The sequence below is a fragment of the Choloepus didactylus genome, chromosome 22 (assembly GCF_015220235.1).
Source record: "Choloepus didactylus isolate mChoDid1 chromosome 22, mChoDid1.pri, whole genome shotgun sequence".
In the NCBI taxonomy this organism is placed as follows: domain Eukaryota; kingdom Metazoa; phylum Chordata; class Mammalia; order Pilosa; family Megalonychidae; genus Choloepus; species Choloepus didactylus.
This window is the reverse complement of record NC_051328.1, coordinates 43,865,704-43,884,918: the sequence shown is the minus strand read 5'-3', so window position 1 is coordinate 43,884,918 and position 19,215 is coordinate 43,865,704. Positions and strand designations below refer to the sequence as shown.

Below are 19,215 nucleotides of genomic sequence, written 5' to 3'. Positions count from 1 at the left end.
ATGTGGTGTGAGCCCCTCTCCCCTCCTGTCCCCTGCCGCACAGAGAAGCAGGGTCCCGAGCGCAAGAGGATGCGGAAGGAGCCCGCCCCGCGCAAGGCCGGCCTGCTCTTCGGCATGGGACTGTCGGGGATCCGAGCCGGCTACCCGCTCTCCGAGCGCCAGCAGGTGGCACTTCTCATGCAGATGACGGCCGAGGAGTCAGCCAACAGCCCGGGTAAGCAGCGGGGTGGCCAGGAGGGGCGGCGGGCAGAGGCGAGCCCCCCGGCTGGGGCCTGGGCACAGCCTGCCAGGCCCCTCCGGTGACGCCGCCCTGTCCCCTCCGTGGCCTGCAGTGGAGACAACACCAAAGCATCCCTCCCAGTCCACCCTGTGTCAGAAGGGGACGCCCAACTCTGCCTCAAAAACCAAAGATAAAGTCAACAAGAGGAACGAGCGTGGAGAGACGCGCCTGCACCGCGCGGCCATCCGGGGCGATGCCCGGCGCATCAAGGAGCTCATCAGTGAGGGGGCCGACGTCAACGTCAAGGACTTCGCAGGTAAGAGCTGCCCACACCAGGGCTGTGCCCAGGGCCGCCGCCACGCCCATAGGATTCACTCTTCTGAGGAGAAAATGAACATAAAATCATTTTCTTGGTTTTCATTGTTTTTAAGATAACTGAGAAATTTAAAAATTTTACTGTGCCTAAGTTTCTAAAACCCCAGTTCTGTGCATAAAGAATCCCCTCATGCAGATCCTTGGAGGGCGTCTGATCCTGCAAGTTTCCTCCACCCACCACAGCGCCCCTTCCCGCGTCCCCGCAGACGAGGTGCACCTCTGACCTCACACCATTGCCAGAAGGTCAAGTTGGAAAACAACAAAATGATACAACCTACCCCAGACTTGCTCTTTCATTTTGAAACAGTATGCGTTCATCTCCCAGTCTTGATAAAGCTAGGCCCCTTTTATGGCGTAGCCTTTTTTGCATAAAATACTCCTGTTATGCAATACACACTATCAGCAAATTCCAAAGTTTGTTTCTTCAGAGTGGAGTGAAAGCCTAAGGCCAGCGAAGCAGTGGACATGCAGAATTTAGCCACTTTGTGTTTTAGAGGCAAGCTTCCTTAAATCAAGATTTCTGCAGGGAGCTGTCTCCCCACAGGGCACCGGGCCGGCTCTCCCCTTGGCGGGTGGGGCGGCCCCCCACCACCACCTCGCTGGGTGCACCCCGGCTCCTTCCCTCCGGGTTGTTCACCTGAGGGGCTCACGGGCCAGACACTGGCTCTGCGAGCAGCTGGCGTCAGTGCCGCTGCGAGTCGCGTGGGGGTCTCCAGGGTTAAATAACCTATGCCACAAGTGTCCTTCCAGGCTGGACGGCGCTGCACGAGGCCTGCAACCGGGGCTATTACGATGTCGCGAAGCAGCTGCTGGCAGCCGGCGCCGAGGTCAACACCAAGGGCCTGGACGACGACACGCCACTGCACGACGCTGCCAACAACGGCCACTACAAGGTGGGCCCCTGCCCAGAAGGTCTCTGTCCTCCTGACGCCCCTTCCTAGCCTTGTCTGGTCGTGGGGAGCAGCCCGGGCCCGGGAGGGGCGGCAGCATCGAGGCGCGAGGACCTGGGTCCCCTGGAGGGGACGTGCTCCCCAGACGGCGCAGCGCTTCCGGAAGGTGCTGGAGGAGAATGGCAGGTCTCCTGCACGTGGCTGTGACCACTCACAGTCGAGGAACATTTTTGGGTCCAGTTGTAACCAAATAAAAATTTGATTTGTACCGATTGTATATTTGATATTAGGAGTTATCGTTAATTTTTTTTAGATAAGATAATGACCTCATGGGGTTTTAGGGCCCTGAGAGATGTATACTGAAATACCTTCACGAGGTGATACGCTTTCTGGGATTTGAGGGTGTGGGCAGCTGTTGGTGAAATCAGGCCCTCCGTGGTCCTGTATTGGGGGGGGGGTCATTATTAAACTCTCTATACTTCCATAATCATCGTTTTTAAACTTTTTGTGATGGAAAATAACAAGGACCGTGGAAACCTGGTGTAATGGCAGCGTAGCAGCCCCCAGGTGGCCACGTCTCCCCGGAACCTCAGACACGTCTCCCGTGCAGCCAAAGGGGCTTTGTGGATGTGATGGAGATGAGGGTCTTGAGATGGATCCTGGACTGTCCTGGGTCATCCAGGTGGTCTGTGGAAGCTGAGACCCTCTCCTGGCTGGGTCAGAAAGGAGTGGGAGACGGAGAGGCGCCACCCTCCCTCGCTGGCTCTGGAGACGGAGGAAGAGGCCACAGGCCAAGGAGCACGATGGCCTCGGAGGCTGGGAATGGCCCTCAGCTGGTGGCCGGCAGGGACGCGGGGCCTCGGTCCCGACTGCGGGAAGCCTGATTCCGCCGACACCGAATGAGCAGGGAAACAGGAGAGGAGCTGCCTTCCCGACACCTCGACTTTAGTTCTGGCAGAACCCGGTAGGGGTGAAGCCACTGGGTTTGTGATCATTTGTTCCTGCAACAGAGGAAACTATTGCACGTGGAAAACTGTACCAGTTAACATAGTATAAGGTGTAATATACTAAGGGAAAGGACAGATTATGTGAGCAAGGGGAGTTTGTAGTAATCTTTATTAAAAATTATCTCAGTGGCCTAATCTCAAGCTGGAATAAAGACCAGAAGTTGAGGTTGAATTGAATATTTGTACTTGAGTTCAGCAGATTGTCCTGGGCGTGGGAGCAGGGGTTGCTGACTATCAGCCACTGAGCAGCCACTGGGGAGCGACCGTCCTCATCGGTGAACTCACACATGCGGAGGTGGCGGCTTTAGTTTCTATTGCGAACAACAACATCAGCCTGCAGCAGGAGGCTCGGCCTTGGTTTCTCCGGGCTACTCCCAGCCCCGCTGCCACGCGCCCGGAACTGCAGGGGCGACCAGCTCTGCCGCCCCTGCCCACCGTCCCCGCCTCAGGCCCTGGCTTTGGGAACGCGGTGTGCCTGAGCTCCCTAACAAAGCCATCACTGTTTTGTAGGTGGTGAAGTTGCTGTTACGATACGGAGGGAATCCGCAGCAGAGTAACAGAAAAGGCGAGACGCCATTGAAAGTTGCCAATTCGCCGACAATGGTGAACCTGCTGTTAGGCAAAGGCACCTACACGTCCAGCGAGGAGAGCTCCACTGGTAAGACCAGCCACGTGGCTGTGTGTGCAGGAGACCCCACCAGAGTGGTGCCAGACCTCCAGAGTGGGAGGTTTCCTTTTCTGCAGTGGTGCTAAAGCTCCCCCCCCCCACAGGTGTGTCCCCGCGGGGTCTGGCACCTGCGGACTGTCACCTGGGCTCTTCCAGCCCTCCCTGGGTGCACTTGAGGAACTTTGGGGGGGGGGGGGTGCACCCAGCCCTAAGGTTTCATCCCTAAAATAAACCTGCAGGGCTTCCTCTTAGTTGCCATCCCTGTTTTCAGCAAACCTTTCTTTGGTTTCCTTCTGCCAGTGGTTGACCTTAGGTTTGACTAAGGCAAGTTCAGTGTTTCCCCAGAGGCAGAGGTCAAAGGGGAGAGAGGAGCCCGGACCCCTGGCCCTCCCCTGGGAGCTCCTTTCATTTGTCTGTGTCTGTGAGCATTGCTTTGAACCTGCCTTCTGAAATGCTGCTCTCTTTTTCCAACAGAGAGCTCTGAAGAAGAAGACGCCCCATCCTTTGCACCTTCCAGCTCCGTCGACGGCAACAACACAGACTCTGAATTTGAGAAAGGCCTAAAGCACAAGGCCAAGATCTCCGAGCCCCAGAAGACGGCCACTCCTGTGAAGGACGAGTACGAGTTCGATGAGGACGATGAGCAAGACAGAGTCCCCCCAGTGGATGATAAACATTTATTAAAAAAGGATTACAGGAAAGAAACTAAATCAAATAGTTTTATTTCTATACCCAAAATGGAAGTGAAAAGTTATGCTAAAAACAACACAGTTGCACCAAAGAAAGTTGCCCATCGCATCTTATCAGATTCATCAGACGAAGAGGACGTGAGTGTTGCCTTGGGGTCAGGAGAGAAGCTCAGACTGTCAGCACATACGATATTGCCCGGTAATAAAACCCGAGAGCCTTCCAGTTCCAAGCAGCAGAAAGAAAAAAATAAAGTGAAAAAGAAACGAAAGAAAGAAACAAAAGGCAAAGAAGTTCGGTTTGGCAAAAGGAGCGACAAGTTCTGCTCCTCTGGGTCTGAGAGCGAGTCCCTGGAGAGCGAGGGGGATGACAGGGGCTCGGTGAGCAGCTCCGGTGGCCTCAAGGGGTCCCCACTGGTGCTGAAGGACCCCTCTCTGTTCAGCTCCCTCTCGGCCTCCTCCACGTCCTCTCGTGGGAGCTCTGCCTCCCGGAAGCACCACCCCAGCCACAGCGAGCAGCAGGCCAAGCACTGGAGGACGGACAATTGGAAAACCGTCTCCTCTCCCCCTTGGTCAGAGGTCAGTTCCCTCTCGGACTCCACAAGGACGAGGCTGACGAGTGACTCCGACTACCCGTCCGAGGGCTCCAGCGTGGAGTCCCCAAAGCCCGTCAGAAAGAAGCAGGAGCACAGGAAGAGGGGGGGCCTCCAGGGCACGCTCTCTGAGAAGAAGAATTCCTTCCACTCTGGTGTGGACGGTGCCATCCCAAAGCTGGATAAAGAGGGGAAAATCGTCAAAAAACACAAAACAAAACACAAACACAAAAACAAAGAGAAAGGACAGTGTTCAGTTAGTCAAGAACTTAAACTGAAAAGTTTTACTTATGAATATGAGGACATCAAACAAAAGCCAGACAAGGCCATGCTTGTAGATAATGATATTCCCATGGAAGGTAAGTTAAAAGTGTTAAAGCACGAGCGAGACCATTTTAAGAAAGAAGAGAGACTTAGCAAACTGAAGTCAGAAGAAAAAGAGTGGTTATTTAAAGATGAGATACTCAAGGTCTCCAAAGATGAGAAATCTCTAAAGAGAATCAGAGACCTAAGTAAAGACATTGGCAGGTCTTTTCGAGAAGAGAAAGAACGTTGGAGTAAAGTAGAAAAGGAGAAATTGATGAAGGAAAAGTCTCCAAAGGAGGAAAAACTGAGACTCTGCAAAGAGGAAAGGAAGAAAAAGTCAAAAGACAGGCCCTCAAAATTAGAGAAGAAGAATGATTTAAAAGAGGACAGGATTTCAAAAGAGAAGGAAAAGCCTTTCAAAGAAGATAAAGAAAAACTCAGAAAAGAAAAAGTTTATAGGGAAGATTCTGCTTTTGACGAATATTGTAACAAAAACCAGTTCCTGGAGAACGAGGACACCAAATTCAGCCTGTCTGACGAACAGCAGGAGCCGTGGTTCTCAGACCTGTCAGACTCGTCCTTTGATTTCAAGGAGGAGGACAGTTGGGACTCCGCAGTGACTGATTACAGGGAGATCAGAAACGACTCAGTGGCCAAGCTCATCCTGGGGACGGCGAAAGAGGACGCCAAAGACAAGAAGCGGGATGGCAAAAGCCGTGCCGACAGACGGGACAGAGACTCTTTCTTCAGAAAGAAAGACAGGGATTACTTGGATAAAAACTCTGAAAAGAGAAAAGAGCAGACGGAGAAACATAAAAGCGTCCCCAGCTATCTGTCGGAAAAGGACAAGAGGAGGAAGGAGCCAGGCGAGGGCGGGAAAGAGCGGAAGGAGGAGCTGAGGGAGTGCGGCTGCGACGGTCTCTTCAGGGACAAGGCCGACCCGGACTTCGTGAAGGGCCTGGAGCCCTGGGAGAGGCATCATCTGGCGAAAGAAAAGGAAAAGAAAGATGGACTCGATAAGGAAAAGAGAGAGAAGGTAAAATCCGAAAAATATAAAGATAAGTCCAGTGACAAAGACAAAAATGAAAAATCTATCCTTGAAAAAAGTCAGAAGGACAAAGAATTTGATAAATGTTTTAAAGAGAAAAAAGATACCAAGGAAAAACATAAAGATATACATAGCAAAGACAAAGAAAGAAAAACTTCTCTTGATCAAGTTAAAGAAAAAAAGGAGAAGACTTTCCCTGGAATTACCTCAGAAGACTTCTCTGAAAAAAAAGACGAAAGAAAGGGTAAAGAGAAAAGCTGGTATATTGCAGATATATTCACAGATGAAAGTGAAGATGAAAAGGACGATTACACGGCGAGTGGGTTCAAACTGGGAGAGGCCAGCGAGGGGCAGCGGGCGGACGGCCCCCAGGATGGCGAGGACGGGAAGGAGCCCTTCCCTCCCGACAAGCACAGGAAGGGCTCCTTGGAAAAGCAGAGAGAGAAGGAGTCCAAAGAAAAGAAGAAGGAGAAAGGAGCCATTGAAGGGGGGAAAGACAAAAAGGAAAAAACCTCTGAAAAGCACAAAGAGAAGAAGGATAGAGAGTCTACGGAAAAATATAAGGAAAGGAAGGACAGAGCTTCAGTTGACTCTATTCAAGAAAAGAAAAATAAACAGAAACTCCCTGAAAAGGTCGAAAAGAAGCACGCTACTGAAGACAAGGTTAAAAGTAAGCACAAAGAAAAGTCTGATAAAGAACATTCCAAAGAGAGGAAGTCTTTGAAAAGCGCGGAGATGGAAAAGAGCTTGTTGGAGAAGTTGGAAGAAGAAGCTCTTCATGAATACCGAGAAGACTCCAACGATAAGATCAGTGAGATTTCATCTGACAGCTTCCCAGACCGGGTGCAGGACCCGGGCCTCGGCGGCCTGGACGCGTCCCCCACGGATGCCCCAGAGGACAAGGGCAGGGAGAATCCCTGCTTCCAGGAGAAGCTGCGGGAGAAGGAGAGGCACAGGCATTCCTCCTCCTCCTCCAAGAAAAGCCACGAGCGGGAGAGAGCGAAGAGAGAGAAGGCCGAGAAGAAGGAAAAGAGTGAGGATGCGAGCGGCAGAAAGGACTCGAGCCAGCACGAGAAGGAGCTCCTGGAAGCGGATGTTTATGGCGTCTCCTACGCGACGAAAGCCGACATAGACGATGACTTAGACAAAGCCATTGAGTTGTTTTCTACTGAAAAGAAAGATAAAAATGATTCTGAGAGAGAACCTTCCAAGAAGATAGAAAAGGAGCTGAAGCCTTACGGGTCTGGTGCTGTCACTGTCCTCAAAGAGAGGAAGAGGAGAGACAAGCACCGGGAGCGGTGGAGGGACGAGAGGGACCGGCACCGGGAGAGGCACACAGACGGGCTCTCGAAACATCACAAGGACGAGCAGAAGCCTGGGGCCAGAGACAAGGACAATCCTCCAAATTCCTTTAAAGATAAGTCCAAGGAGGAAAACCTGAAATTCAGTGAGATGAAACTGAAGGAGAAATTCAAGGAGAGTCAAGAGAGAGAAAGGAGTGACCCGGTGAAGATCAGCAACGGGAATGACAGGGCGCCGCCCCCCAAGGACTCGGGCAAGAAGGAAGGCAGCAGGCCCAGGGAGAAGCTTCTGGGAGACGGCGACCTGATGATGACGAGCTTTGAAAGAATGCTCTCCCAGAAAGACCTGGAGATCGAGGAACGCCACAAGAGGCACAAGGAGAGAATGAAGCAGATGGAGAAGCTACGGCACAGGTCTGGGGACCCCAAGCTCAAGGACAGGATGAAGCCAGCAGAGGACCCGCGGAAGAGGGGGCTGGAGGTCCTCTCCAGGAAACCCCCGGGGCCCGACATGCAGTTCAAGGACAGAAAGCTCAAGGACTCCATGGCCGTGACTCCCGCTCTGCCAGCGACCGAAAACAAAACCCCCCCGGGAGCGGTGTCGGAGCCCAAGGACTGGCTGGCAGGGCCTCACATCAAAGAGGTCTTGCCGGCGTCCCCGAGGCCTGAGCAGGGCCGGCCCACAGGGGTCCCCACGCCTGCGTCGGTGGTGTCGTGCCCCAGCTACGAGGAGGTGATGCACACCCCCAGGACCCCATCTTGCAGCGCCGACGACTACGCGGACCTCCTGTTCGACTGTGCCGACCCCCAGCATGTGCTCCCCATCTCCAGCACCTCTGCCAGCGCCTGCTCCCTGTCCTTCTTTGACAGGCTCACAGCTGCGCCCAGTGGGCTTTCCGAAAACCCAGGCCAGACTCCAACAAGGACTCTCACCACCAGCCTCTACCGCTCAATCTCTGTGGACATCAGGAGGACCCCCGAGGAAGAATTCAGCGTTGGGGACAAGCTGTTCAGGCAGCAGAGCGTTCCGGCCACAGCCCGCTACGGCTCCCCGGTGCAGCATCTGATAGAAGAGAAGGTCCCTTTGCCCCCAGGCCCCCCAGAAAAGTTCCCGTGCTTGTCTCCAGGGTATTACTCTCCAGACTACGGGGTCCCGTCTCCCAAAGGTGATGCTCTGCACTGCGCCCCTGCACATGTGAACGCTGCACACTCACCAGAAGGCGTTTTCTCAAGTTTACAAGCAGAAGCTTCACCTTTGCACAGAGATGAGCTGTCTGCTCCTTCCATGGAAGGGGCCCTCCCCCCTGACCTGGGCCTTCCTCTAGACGCCACAGAAGACCAGCAGGCCACCGCCGCCATCATCCCGCCCGAGCCCAGCTACCTGGAGCCCCTGGACGAGGGCCCCTTCAGCACTGTCATCACCGAGGAGGACCCGGCAGGCTGGGCACCACCTGTGGCCTCCGAGCAGCCGCTTCCTTCCAGCCTCCTCGGGGGCGCCTCGGAAAGCTCCGTCAGCTGGCCCGTGGGGCCAGACCTACTGCTCAAGTCTCCCCAGAGGTTTGCTGAGTCTCCCCAGCCCTTCTGTCCTGCGGAGTCCGTCCACCCTGCTGCTCCAGCGCCTTTCATGGCCACCGAGCCCCCATACCCCACTTCTCCGATTTCATACCCATTGTCAGTCCCTGACCCGGGACTCGAGGACACCAAAGGGGGTGGTGTAGACGCACTTGCGGTCGAGTTCTCAGCTTCACAAGAGCCAGCGCCTTACGCCTCCCCCTGCAGGCTGGGGGCCTTCTTCAGTAACTGCAAGCCTACCCCGGAAGCGGCCTCTGACGTGCCCCCCGAGCCCACTTGTGTGGCCACTGTGGCTCAGGTGGAGGCTCTGGGGCCCCTAGAAAGTAACTTTCTGGAGAACAGCCACAGTGTTTCTGCCCTTGGCCAGGAGGAGCCTGTCACCTGGCCCGATCCTTTCACAAACCCCGAAGATGACCTGGACCTGGGGCCGTTTTCACTGCCAGATCTTCCCCTTCAAAGTAAAGATGTTTCTGACGTTGAAACGGAACCGATGGAAGAAAGCCCTGTGGTTCCTTCAGAAAGTACCCCTCCAGGAGCCCCCGGGACCATGAGCAGTGGGGAGCCCCCCACATCTGCTGCCGAGGAGCAGCCGCAGCCTGTCCCTGCTCCAACATCCGCCCTGCTCTCCACTGAGCCCGAGCCCAAGTCCTCAGAGGAGCCAGGAGGAGGGGAGCCACCGGAGGCTCCCCTAGACGCCGGGGACGTGTCCCAAGAGAGCACCCCCGGGGACCTGGACTCCAGCTCAGGGCCCACGCTGGCCCCCACAGAGCCCCCTGCGCTGGGGAGTGGAGGTGAGGAGGCCGAGGCCCTGGCCACAGTCGACTGTGCTGCTGAGGCTCCCCCAGCAGCACCCCCAGCCCAGGCCCACTGTGCAGGCAGGGCCGGCCCCCAGGACCACAGCGGGGCCAGTGCTGCCACCCAGGCCGAGGCCTCTCCAGGCAGCGTCCAGCCAGAAACTACAGAGCCAGTGACCAGACCCACAGCCGAAGCCCCCAAGCCCGCCAAGGTGGAGGAGATCCCACAGCGCATCACCAGGAACCGGGCGCAGATGCTGGCCAACCAGAGCAGGCAGAGCCTCTGCCCTTCCGAGAAGGAGTTGACCCCTGCCGTGGCCCCAGCGGCCAGGGCCAAGGGCCGCGCCACCGAGGAGGATGATGCCCAGGCCCAGCACCCCCGCAAACGCCGGTTCCAGCGCTCCAGCCAGCAGCTGCAGCAGCAGATCCACACGTCCACCCAGCAGACACGGGAGGTGATCCAGCAGACGCTGGCGGCCATCGTGGATGCCATCAAGCTGGACGACATTGAGCCCTACCACAGCGACAGGTCCAACCCGTACTTCGAGTACCTGCAGATCAGGAAGAAGATCGAGGAGAAGCGGAAAATCCTCTGTTACATCACGCCCCAGGCCCCCCAATGCTACGCCGAGTACGTCACCTACACCGGCTCCTACCTGCTGGACGGCAAGCCGCTCAGCAAGCTCCACATTCCAGTGGTGAGTTGTCCCTCCCGCAGCTGCAGCACGTGTCCCCAGCGGGGTCAGGTTGGGCCGGAGCCCGGCGTGCTGTCTCTTCCCCGGGTGGGGTTTCTCCACGAGTACGCAAAGCTGCAGGTTCGCCAGCGCGTGGGGCCGCCCTCTGTGGCGAGTGGGCCGACGGCACCTGGCCTCGAGGCGCAGCCCTTTCTCCTGCACTGGTAACCAGCCCGGGCCCCTGGCTCTGGGCGCCACCTGGGTCCTTGCCCTCGTCGCCCACTCTGGAGAGGGCCCCGCTGGGGTTTCTCCCCCAGGGCAGGCAGAGGTGCTGAATTTGCTGTTCATCAGCACATGGTCCTGGGCCACGCCGTGCCCCTCCCGTCACACCTGTGGGGCCACATCAGCTCTCCTAGAGATTAGAGTGATGTTCCCACTCGCTCTCTAGAGCTGCTCACTCTGCAGGAGAGGACCAGGGTGCCAGGGAAGCGGGGGCACCATGTGCTTCTCCTTGTTGACGTGCCCTGTGCTGAGCGTCTGTGGGCAGAGGCAGCTGCCGAGACCTGGGCTCGTCCCCTCTGGCTGCAGAGCAGACGACAGTTTGGGTCGCCAGTTCCAGGAAAATCTGCCCTCAGGCTTTTCCATTCAGGAACACTTTGTTTTGTACTATTTTTTTTTTTTTCTTTAAGGAACAAAACAATAACATGATTGTAGAAAGTTTGGAAAACAGAGAAAAGAAAAAATAAAAATCACTATAATCCCACCACCTAGAGTTAACCACTGTTGATGTTTTCTGCACATCCTTCTTTATTTCCTGCTGAGACTCATCTTTTTACAAACAGCACTCCATTTGGGGTCCCTGAGTGCAGAGGGGAGATGCCTGCCGGCCGCAGCAGCCCCGTCTGTCGGGGGCTGCAGGATGTGGCGCCCGGGAAGGTGGGGCCTGCGGCCGGTTCGCACATCACTGCTGGGCCTTCAGCCTGGATCCCCTCGGGCCCTGGCACGGACGATGCCCGGGGGCTGCCTTTCTGCAGGCGCTCACGCCAGGCATCCCGGCCTGTGCGGGGCCCTGTGGCTGGCAGCACACGCCGTGCCAGGCCTCCCGAGAGCTGTGACCTCGAGGGTAAATCCAGAGGAGAAAATGCTGAGTCTTACCCAGGCCAAACGACTGGGCTTCGAGCCTCACCGAGAGGTGCGCCGAGGCTGTCGCCCCCGGACGTCCCACCACCTTCCCCAGGGGGCAGAGCAGGAGGCAGCGTGGGCGAGGAGCCTGGCTAAATGTTCTCATATTTTTTATCTTGAGCTACTTGTGAAAGACAGTCCAGAGAGCCTGCACACTCCCACAGGCTCGCGTCTGGCCCCATCCTTTCCTCTGTGTCCCCTGCAGCCCCTCAGCCATTCCTTCTTTTGTGAGGAACTGTTCTGTCACTTGCCCTTTGGGCCGGGTTTGTCTGCTGGCATTTGGGGCAGGAACGCCTCAGGTGTGCCCCCGAGCCTTCCACACTCTGGCCGGGCATCGCTGCTCTGCCGCTGAGGTGCTGTCTGTCGGGGGAAGGTGCTCACCACCCCTCAGACGCTCACGATGTCAGCGTCCCCTGCATTTATCAGCTGGAACCGATGGTGGGCAGAGGTGTCCCTTTGACTGCAGGTTGTGCACCCATTCGAGTGCCGGCCCTTGTTCTTTGGGAGTCCCAGGCTGTCCTCCGTGTCCGTCAGCTGAGTCACCTCAGCCCGTTCCCACCGCGCCGCGTGGCTCCGGCCTCTTCTCCTGGGGGCCCTGGTTTAGAAACAGGACCCGAGCTGGGCATGCTGCCTCGGGGTCACCGCCCAGTCAGAGCACAGCCCACTTGCACTCACACTCGCGTGTTTCTGTGCCTCCCTCTCCTTATTTGCACCTTCTTTCTCCCACAGTAGATGCCCCCACGTCTACCCCCAGGGCACACGCCAAGTTCTCCCCCACCCTCTCGCTGGTGGCCTGGCCCCAGTGCCAGTGCTGGTGTCCGCTGGGACCACTGCATCCCGGCTGGTTTAACTGTTCATCTGCGGGGGTCGTATCCTGGTTCTAAGACTCAGAGCGATCTGTAAGCAAAGGAGACTCACAGAGGCCGCTGCCCCTTCCCACCCACCCTCCTCCAATCTCTTCAGCTTCTGCTTTATCTTTACTGTTTCTCGTCTTCCCAGAGGGGCACTGCACCTGCATCTTTACCTCTTCTTTCTTGTTGCATGAGGGTAGCAGACTACAGACTGCTCTGAACTTTGCTTTGTTGTCTTGGCCCTGTACCCTGGAGCCCCCTCCTCCTTCCCACAGCGTTGCTGACAGGGCGACGCTGAAATGAGACACAGACACAAAGTTAAGATTTAAGGGAGCAGGGGACCCACAGCATCATGTGCCAAGTGGGTGCTGATGCACCTGTGCTCCAGTTATTTATTCATTTGTTACACAAAACAAGACTACGCTACGTGATCAAAAGCATTCAGGGTGTCTCAGATGTCAATCTTTACATCCTGCTGCAGATAAGAGGGAACAATCTGGGGTCAGTGGTTAACGCTGTCATAGTCACAAGACACACATCTTTACTAGGCATGCCTGCACAGCGTTCCATGCAGGCTTGCGGCCCAGCGTTCCAGGCCACCATCCCGGACATGGTCTAAGTGACATGAAAGGCTTGGTTCTCCACACCACAGCGTCATCACGCTCGGCTGGGGGTCATCGCCGCCATGAGCATTTGGGTCGTTTCCAGCCCGAGGCAGTTCCACGGGAGCTGCCAAGAGGGGCTGGGCGTGCCCCGTGTTCTCCGTTGGGAGGGTCCCGGGTGGGGTCTGCTGCCTGCTCACCCCTGCCCTCTGGTTCTGCCTGCAGATCGCCCCCCCACCCTCCCTGGCCGAGCCCCTCAAGGAGCTGTTCAAGCAGCAGGAGGCCGTGAGGGGGAAGTTGCGCCTGCAGCACAGCATCGAGCGGGTGAGTGCAGGCCCCGGGCGGCGGGCGGCGGGTGGCGGGCAGGTGCTGGTGCCCAGACGCAGCTCACCCCTCACCTCCAGGAGAAGCTGATCGTGTCCTGCGAGCAGGAGATCCTGCGTGTGCACTGCCGGGCGGCGAGGACCATCGCAAACCAGGCCGTGCCCTTCAGCGCCTGCACCATGCTGCTGGACTCGGAGGTCTACAACATGCCCCTCGAGAGCCAGGTCAGGTCCCAGCCGCCGGGCAGAGCGCGGGAGACGCAGCGAGGCCTTTCCCTTGAGGAGTTATTTCAGTTTTCCTCTGAAGGACCGTATCAATCAGAACATGGAGCCTCCCTTCCTCTCCCCATGTCCCAGGCAGCAGTGACACATTATTTCCTGTTTGAAACGATTCTGCTTGTGCTGCTTCCCCAGGGGTGCTGGTTTGGGGGTGGGCGGCCCTAGCCTTGCCTCCAGCTGGCAGCAGTGACAGCAGCAGAAGCGTCACTTTGCAGCCCTTCCTCAGGGTCTCGTCCAAGGACCCCATCCTAGAGCCATCTCCCCCTTAGCAGGCTGCGCTCCCCAGCTCACTTCCTGCCTCCTGCTCTCTCCACTGTCCACTCCAATCAATTTGCCCCCCCTGGTGCCTTCACTAGTGGTTACCCCGTCCTATTCAGCCTCTCAGTGTGTCTGACAGGTGCGCTAGCCCCCACTTCCAGCACCTTCTCTCCCCACCGCGCTCTAGGGCTGGGGCCTGGCACGCCCTGTCTCTGCCCCCACCTCTCCAGGGTAGTGCCCAGAGGCCTTCTGTCCTGGCATCACCTTCAACCCCACTGCACCCCGAGTGCAGCCATCCAGCCCTCCGCTCCAGCTCTTACCCCGTAAATGTCTTCTCTGCCCGGGAACCAGTGTGTTCTTCCAAGAAGAACCTGGAATATGTCCTTCTCCCATTTGGCCTCCCCAGGGGTTTGCTCCGCTGCCCTGCTCCCGCCTTCCTCTTCCCCACCCCCTCCTGAAAGACAACCCCCGACAGGTGAGCCCAGAAGGCTGCCATGGGGCACTGCACAGCACTCCAGGGCTTGTGTGTGGTGACACACAGCAGTTTAGAAGTTTTTAGTTAAAAACCTTGTTTTTAGTAATGCACTAAAGATTTGTCTACATTCAGCTGTTTAAAAGGGTGCATCTTATAAGTATGCATGATAAATTTTAAAGCAAAACATTTGTCAACCAGCTATAAAACAAAATGTTTGATGTAAGGACCAAGTGATTAATTCAAGGATTGCAAATTCCTGAAATTTTTGCTTTTTGCACCTCAAAGATTAGCAGATTTTCTTTTTAAAGTAATTTTCTGAGTTTGTTTTGGATGTGAAATGAAGAAGGAAGGCTGCCGCCTTTTCTTCCAAAATACACTTTGATATCAGCCTCTCCATGCACAGGAGGTACTGGGGGCTGTGCCAACACCCACCCGAGGCCCCGGGGCTCTTTTTTTAACTCCTCAGGATGAACTCGGTGTGACCGAGGCTCCCTGTTTGTGAACCACTGTCTTTGGTGGGGGAAACAGTGCCGTGGCCACCAGCCTGCATTCAGGTGCACCACGCAGCGTGACCGCCTGTCAGGCGGCTGAGCCAGGACCACACTCGGGGATCAGAGTTCCATGACTTGGGGCTTTACATACAGAAGCTCTGCAGCAGCGGCCGGCAGCCCCTGGGCCGTGAGCCCTCCACGGCCTCAGCCTCTCTGGGAGGCTCGTTCCTGGGTCTCAGGTGCTTGCCAGAGCAGCACAGGCCTGGCCCAGGGTCACGCAGGCGAGGCGGCCCTGGAGCCTGCTGTGCCCATCTTCTCTTTCTCTTATGACCCCCCGCATGGAATTCTTTCTACAGGGTGATGAAAATAAATCTGTGCGTGACCGGTTCAACGCCCGCCAGTTCATTTCCTGGCTGCAGGACGTGGATGACAAATACGACCGGATGAAGGTCAGTGTCCACGCTACCTCCTGGTCCCTGCGCCCCAGCCGCCTCCTTAGAGCATCATCCCTCCACCCAGGTGTGGCTGGGCTGCCCGACCCTGGGACCCTCCCTGTGCTGGTGCTGAGCTGAGCAGTAGGGGGTAGGAGCCAGGTCAGCAGTGCGCTCTCCTCTGCAGGGGCCAGGGTTCTACACCTGGAGCACTGCACGTCAACTGCAAGAGCACCAAAAACGCTGACTTGCCGGTTTCAGATATATCCCCTTAGAAGATCTGTGATGCATGGCCTAGTGGGGAAACTGCCCTGGGGTTCAGACTGAGCAGGCAGCTGTCCCCATCTGGGGCTTGTTGTCATCTAAGCCCAGGGATTCCTGGAGAGAGAGGAAGGGAGGCCCCCAGGTCCCAGGCGGGAGCGAGCTCCTTCCCAGAGACTGGATGACGCTCCCATGATGCTCTCTGTCCGGGTCTCCTGACGGTAGCTCACGCACAACAGCACGGCCTAGGAATGGCAGAAAGAACAGTGGACAGAAGGGAAGTCCGCTTTAGCAAGTGATCAGAGCGGGAGGCAGCACTTCAGCACTGCAGGGAGCCTCAGGCAGGGATGTGGGTCTGCCCGTCCGGCGGGCTCCAGACCAGCTCCCTGCACCAGAAACCTCCTCCAGGTTAGCGAACACCTAAGTCTTAAATGAAGCCACAAATAACCGATTGAAAGTTTTCAAGAAATAACATTTAACTACATTAAAACGACGAGGCCTGCATACATCGAAATGCCACATAGATCTAATTCGAAAAATGAAAGAAAAAAATTGTATGTAAAGAGGTAGTTCACAAAGAAGGAAATAAAATGCTGGATATGAAGAAAAATATAGCGTACGCAAGGCTTTTTGAACCTCCGGCCCACAGGCTTCCCTTGAAGAACTGCTGGAGGAGTGCAAGGTGCTACCTACAAAAACCTATCAGATTTCAAGATGTTTCTATTCCCTCACCTAGCAGTTCCACTTTTTATTTATTTAAAACTTAAACAGTAGAGCAATTATGCAAAGATACATATAGATTTCACTGGGACATTCCAGAAGTCCATCAGTAACTCGCTGAATCCCGTGAGGCAGACGGTGGGTCTGAGAGCATCTCACAGGATGTTTAAGCCCCCCAAAGACTCTTGAGTCCATTTTGGGGTTCACATACAGGCTGAGTGGAGACCAGCCACCATACGCAACCATGGTTAAGGACAGAAAATACTTGAACTACGGAGCATTTTTATTTCCCCCCACCATGATGTGCCAGCCCTAAATTATTTCCAGGAGGCACAGTTGAGAAAAGATTATTTCCCACATCATCAACCCAACATCCTCACACTCCTTTGAGTGGTCTGCTACCTGGGCCGTGTTTAAATTTCCCCGTGTCCTCCTCAGCTGTCCGTGCAGCCCCGTCCGGCCATGCCCTTCATGCCTCTCAGTGTGGAGTGGGGTTGCAGCTTCCTGGCCAAGGCCGAAGGGGGCAGCCAGAGAGGAGGCTGCGCCCAGGAACCTGCATCACGGGCCCTGGAATTTGAGTTCCACATCTTTTCCCCCAACCATTTGAAAACAAAACCTTTGTGGGTTGGACAAAACCAGGCAGCAAAGCAGAGCTTGCTGGGCCGCGGTCTGGAACGGCACTGCTTCTCCAGTGACAGTGCTCAGCTAAGGCCAGTCGCTTCTCGTAACTGCACAGTTGGTCTGATGCTCGATGTGACTCATGTCAGGCCAGACGTGCCCGTGCCCCCTAGGAAGGCCCCCGCTTTTCCTCTCGGGACAGGAGGGAAGCTGACCACATTCCTTCGGCAGCACAAGGTGCAGCTGCCTGTGAAGAAACCCCTGCAGCCTCTGTGCTGGTGACCCTCCTTCTCCCAGGCTGCCATCGGGGTGCAGGCATCGCTGTCCCCCACACGCTCTTCTGAATTCAGCGGCCATTCTCTGGCAAACCGAGCTTTTCCTATTGACAGGGACCGTGTGTCACTCCAAAAGCCTAGTCCCTGTATTTCTTTATTGCTTTCCCTTTTAATCAGTTTTCCAAGAAATGCGTAGATTTAAGAGTTACTTAGACAGTAACAAGAGTGTGTCTCATTCTTTGTGTCTCACGATGGGCTTAAAATTTTTCCCAGGTTCAGATTTCCTCTAGTCACCTTCAGTCAGTGTTAGTTCTACCCAGATTTTCTCAGTTTGGGAGATCCTTTCAGCAGGGCCCTGCTTCTCTGACCCCTCCAGGTGGCCCTAGTGGACAGACCTGGCAAACCTCATTTGAATTCTTGAGTTCTTGGTGAGCTCACCAATATGACTCTTAATTAGTGTTTATGTTTAACCTCTGATATTAAAATTATATCCCATTCCTATTGCACTGAAGTGTTTTGAGTCCAAAAACGGACATTTGCCCTGTCCTACAACATTAAAAAAAAGTTTCAAAGTGACAGCATCAACATTATCACTGGAGAAGTGTAATAAAGTTTAAAATTTTTTTGCAGTTTTTCTCCTTAAACCACACCCTGCTGTGGACTGACAGACAGGCCCTGGGTCCTCGGGGCTTGTTAGGGTGTTGATAACCATCAGATTCAGTTATTTCTGTTTTCAGCGTTAGGGAGACTTTCTTAAATACTTACGGAGCATGTTTTGACTAGATAATCCTTTTAAAAATTAAACACGTTTAAAAAGGTACAATTACTACTATAAATGCAAATAAAACCAGCAGTCTTGACCATAAATGAAATAATTGTAAAACAAAAAACAATGAAAGCAAAACTTAAATTCTAACGAAACTCCTGGCTGCTCGAGGCTGGGGCCCCGCACCGTCGGAGGGCGGGAGACGAGCGTGACTGAGGCTCTCGGGGCGGAGAAAGGCGCCGAGTGCCAGGCCCGCGACTGCGCGCGGGAGGGCCGGCCCGTGGCCGCGGCGGGGGTCTCAGCGCTGCCCTCTCGCCCCTGCAGACGTGTCTCCTGATGCGGCAGCAGCACGAGGCGGCGGCCCTGAACGCCGTGCAGCGCATGGAGTGGCAGCTCAAGGTCCAGGAGCTGGACCCCGCGGGGCACAAGTCGCTCTGCGTCAACGAGGTGCCCTCCTTCTACGTGCCCATGGTGGACGTCAACGACGACTTCGTGCTCCTGCCGGCGTGAGGGCGCCCGGGGCCGGGCTCGCACGCACACCCCAGCGCCGGCTGCGCGCGGAGGACGCGGCCTCTGACCCGCCGGGTGGGAGAGGCCCCGGGAGAAACACTGCGCTTCGCTGATGGCTTCTCCGTCCCCTCCGGACCCGCCTCCCACGGAGCGGCTGCCGCGGGGCCTCCCGCCCGGGCCGGACGCATCGGCGCGCCCCGCTCCTGGTTTTGCAGCCAGCTGCAGAGACGCGTCACAAGTTGCAGAGAAGAATGTGTTTTTTAAATTTCTTGTTCCGTTCTGATCAACAAGGAAAACGATTAGGACATCCACTGCTCGCGGACGAAGGCCTCCTGTTGGAGGGGAGGCAGCCGGCAGGCGAGGCTGGGCCCGGCCGGGGAGGACGCTGCGGCGGAGCCAGGGCGCGCCCGCTGGTGTTTTTAATGGAGTCAAATCCACGTGGTTTGTATATTTTTTCCTTTAATCTTGGGCATTTTGTTTCTCTTTCTGAGAACATAACTTGAAACACTACAGAGCCAATAATCATATAAAAAGTGTACCCCGTAAGCGATGTACAGTTTTATATACATTCACAATGTACTTTTGCTGCCTTCTAGATAATTTATTTTGCAACACATTACTGCACAGTTGTAAATAACTTATGTACTGTAACATCACTTTCAGTTATGTGTAAAGAAATAAATAAGTTAACTAAAGTGACCTTTGTGTGTGCGGTGTCCCCGCCGGGGGCGGGGTTTTGAAGCACGTCCTCAAAGACAAGGGAGCTGCTTCCACACGAACGTTTTTAAGGAGGAGCCATTTGCGCCACGAGGCCAGCGCCAGAGACCCTCACCTTCCTCCTGGACCCAGGCTGACGGACGAGGCCATGGGGGAGCGCGCGGTCCACTCCTGAGACACGGGTCCCCCTCCGGGCCTCTGCTCTCTGCTGCAGGCTGTGGGGAGGCGAGAGGGCCAGCCCCTGCCGTCCCCCCACCACCAGCACAGTGCCCAGTCTGCCCCCAAGAGCCAGAACGAAGGAGAAGAGCTACATGGGCAGAGGA

The 19,215-nt window shown here is 55.6% G+C and overlaps 1 protein-coding gene across 9 annotated transcripts in view; it reads left to right on the top strand.

The window, feature by feature from the left end:
• ANKRD11 (ankyrin repeat domain 11) overlaps positions 1-18,874 on the top strand; it is a 238,011-nt gene extending 219,137 nt beyond the window's left edge. For 8 of the 9 annotated variants that reach the window (XM_037816497.1, XM_037816499.1, XM_037816500.1 and 5 more), the window contains 9 exons: positions 44-214; positions 333-536; positions 1,346-1,488; positions 3,003-3,150; positions 3,634-10,157; positions 12,994-13,092; positions 13,173-13,316; positions 14,951-15,043; positions 17,990-18,874. In XM_037816497.1, the coding sequence (XP_037672425.1) occupies positions 44-214; positions 333-536; positions 1,346-1,488; positions 3,003-3,150; positions 3,634-10,157; positions 12,994-13,092; positions 13,173-13,316; positions 14,951-15,043; positions 17,990-18,175 (7,712 nt within the window). In that variant the 3' untranslated portion in view covers positions 18,176-18,874. The remainder of the gene's footprint in view (positions 1-43; positions 215-332; positions 537-1,345; positions 1,489-3,002; positions 3,151-3,633; positions 10,158-12,993; positions 13,093-13,172; positions 13,317-14,950; positions 15,044-17,989) is intronic. The other variant, XM_037816501.1, reaches the window with a different exon arrangement.
• Positions 18,875-19,215: the final 341 nt, after the last annotated feature.